This window comes from Sabethes cyaneus, chromosome 3 (genome assembly GCF_943734655.1).
Source record: "Sabethes cyaneus chromosome 3, idSabCyanKW18_F2, whole genome shotgun sequence".
Lineage (NCBI taxonomy): Eukaryota > Metazoa > Arthropoda > Insecta > Diptera > Culicidae > Sabethes > Sabethes cyaneus.
In genome coordinates this window covers 127,048,911-127,052,303 of record NC_071355.1, presented here as the reverse complement: position 1 = coordinate 127,052,303, position 3,393 = coordinate 127,048,911, and the positions used below count along the sequence as shown (strand labels likewise).

The following is a 3,393-nucleotide window of genomic DNA, read 5'->3' as shown; positions in this document are numbered from 1 at the left end:
AACTATTCGATTAATTCAACTACTCGTGCTGGCAGTATTCGATTAAAAATTATTCGAATATTTTTATAGTTATTCGATTAGTTGAATTAATCGAACGATTAACGGACATCACTATTCGTGATACTGTTGAGCGAGAAATACAAAATATGGTCAAAAATGGAATTTTAGTCAAGATAGAGCATAGTACTTGGGCAACACCGGTGGTACCCGTGATGAAATCGAACGATCGCGTGCGTTTGTGTGGTGATTATAAGGTAACTATTAACAAATGTCTCAATGTCGATGAGCATCCACTTCCCACCATAGATGAGCTTTTCACAAATATGGCTGGCGGTCAAAAATTTACCAAGATTGATCTAGCTCAAGCCTATTTACAGATGGCCGTGCGTGATCAGGACCGTAAAATTTTGACGCTCAATACTCATCTTGGCTTATATCAGCCGACCCGTTTAATGTACGGAGTTGCATCCGCACCGGCTATTTTCCAGCGGGAAATATCGCCAATTTTAAGTAACATACCAGGTGTATCAGTATTTCTGGACGATATCAAAATAACTGGACCAGACGATGAAACTCACATGAAGCGGCTTGAGCTGGTGTTACTTAGACTCAATAATTACAATATCCGAGTCAATGTTTCAAAGTGTGAGTTTTTTGCGGACCGCATTGAATATTGTGGCTTCGTGATCAATAGTGACGGCATTGGTAAGATGGAGAAAAAGGTGGAAGCAACCCAACAAATGCCACGTCCCAGAAATCGTGATGAGGTGCGAGCATTTGTTGGGCTGGTAAATTATTACGGCAGATTCCTCGTTGACCTGAGTACAAATATTTACCCTATAAATAATTTACTCAAAAATAGCGTTCCTTTCGAGTGGAATAAAGCTTGCGAAGAAGCATTTAGATGGGTCAAGAAGGAGATACAGTCAGATAAAGTTCTTGTCCACTATGATCCCAGACTGCCGTTAATTTTGGCAACAGATGCGTCCCCGTACGGTGTAGGTGCGGTTTTGAGTCATGGGTATCCTGACGGCTCAGAGAAACCAATTCAGTATGCATCAAAAACGCTAAACAAGACTCAACAAAACTACTCACAGATTGACAAGGAGGCTTACGCCATAGTTTTTGGAATACAGAAATTTTACCAGTATTTGTATGGTAACCGATTCATATTGATCACCGATAATAAGCCACTGTCACGAATTCTTTCATCTGAAAAAGGCCTTCCTGTTCTTTCCGCGCTACGTATGCAGCATTATGCTGTGTTCTTGGCCTCATTTGATTACGAGATAAGATTCCGTACGTCAAAAGAAAACGCAAATACGGATTGTATGTCGCGGTTGCCAATCATGCATAATGATAACAAGAATTGGATCGAGGAGGTTGATCTCATCGAGTTGAATCAAATAGAAACATTGCCGGTCACTGTAGAAGATTTAGCCAAATATACGAGACACAATGCCGTTTTTGGGATTAAACTTCCTGGTAATAGTGGACGCACATACAAAATGGCCAGAGGTAAAAATAATTCCGGACATGACAGCAGATACAACGATTGTCTATCTACGTGAATTTTTCACAACGTTTGGTGTTCCATCGGTTATAGTGAGCGATAGAGGAGTTCAGTTCACTTCAGAACAGTTTCAGGCATTTCTGAAAAAAAAAAACGGTATTACACAGAAGTTAGGAGCACCATACCATCCAACCACAAACGGGCAAGCGGAACGATTTGTGCAGACTTTTAAGGATAAGCTCAAAGCTATTAAGTGCGAGAAGAGAGACGTTCAGTATGAGCTACATAAAATCCTCATGGCGTATAGGCGAACAGTACACCCTACGACAGGTAAATCACCGACAATGCTGGTTTTCGGTAGACAAATAAAATCTAGGCTAGATCTTATGATTCCAACAAATGGGGTAGAGAAGATTCCGCGAGGAGAAGAGATTGAACTGCGTCATTTTGCTGTTAATGATAGGGTTGCTGCACGCGATTACACGGGCTCGTCTAAATGGAGGTACGGCGTCGTTACTGAACGATTAGGTGAACTGCACTATATGGTCGAGCTGGATGATGGACGTTTGTGGAAGAGACATATTGATCAACTGAGACACGGTCCAGCAAAGGAACTACAACTTGTCACAGATCCCACTATAATTGGGATTGACGAACAGGAGATTTTGGATAAAACCGCGGCTTCTTCGGCTAGATTACTGGAACGATCGACTGATGAAGTCCAAACGGCTCACCAGATTCCTAGCAGTTCTGCGACATTGCCAGCAAGCTGTAGAAATCAGTCGACTGAACCAGAAGGAACTACAATGATGGAAAATCAAGAAAATTAATATTTTTTTGAAACGGTAGGGGAAAGAAATGAAAATTTTTTGGTGAAGGAGGGGAAGAGCGGAAAGGAAGGGGGGGGTATTGGTAGCTATGCTTGACAAGTAGTCATTTTGACTCCTACCTTTTGTCCAATGCTGGAAGGTGCATGAGTCGAACCAAGCTGTAATCTGAGATTATAACCGGATTCGAACTCACAACACCCGCCAGGGCATGTGGTTCGCTGGTACTTGTACCTTTGAACCATAGAGGCGCTGGACGCTAGTGCACCTTCCAGCATTGGACAAAAGGTAGGAGTCAAAATGACTACTTGTCAAGCATAGCTACCAATACCCCCCCCCTTCCTTTCCGCTCTTCCCCTCCTTCACCAAAAAATTTTCATTTCTTTCCCCTACCGTCCCTTCATCAATTGTAGAACCATCGTTTCAAAAAAATATTAATTTATATGTATGACCTCATTTCAAGGTCAAGACTAAAAACTTGAGATTAGTCTAAATCAAGAAAAGCCCAATGAGATACCAAATGGCACCGCAACACCTAAGCGCTCAACAAGAATAAGAAAACCACCTAAACGATTAAATCTGTAACTAATTTTGATGTCAACTATCTATACCTATAAAGAAGGATTTCTGTCTGTCTGTCTGTCTGTCTGTCTGTCCGTATGTTCCTTATAGAATCGAAAACTACTGAACCAATCGGCATGAAAATATGCATGTAGAGGTTTTTTGGGGCCAGGAAAGGTTTTAGTGATGGTTAGAAACTCCTCCCCCCACTAAGAGGGGGGGCTACCATACAAATGAAACACAAATTTCTGCATAACTCGACAACTAATCAAGCAAATAGAACAAAATTTGGCATGTGGGTGTTTCCGGTGACATGAATTTATTCTATGGTAAATTAAGACCCCTCCCCTCTTTATAAGGGGAATTATAACTCCTCTCCTCTTTAAAAGGGGGGGCTTCCATACAAATTTCCGCATAACTCGAGAACTAAACAAGCAAATGGAACCAAATTTGGCATGTGAAGGTTTTCGAGGGCAAGAATATTTTCTATAG

General features: G+C 41.4%; 1 protein-coding gene across 1 annotated transcript; it reads left to right on the top strand.

The window, feature by feature from the left end:
• Positions 1-1,458: 1,458 nt before the first annotated feature.
• On the top strand, positions 1,459-2,343 carry LOC128740112 (uncharacterized protein K02A2.6-like). Its single transcript, XM_053835623.1, has one exon. It carries the CDS (start codon positions 1,459-1,461, stop codon positions 2,341-2,343), a length of 885 nt encoding a protein of 294 aa, XP_053691598.1.
• Positions 2,344-3,393: the final 1,050 nt, after the last annotated feature.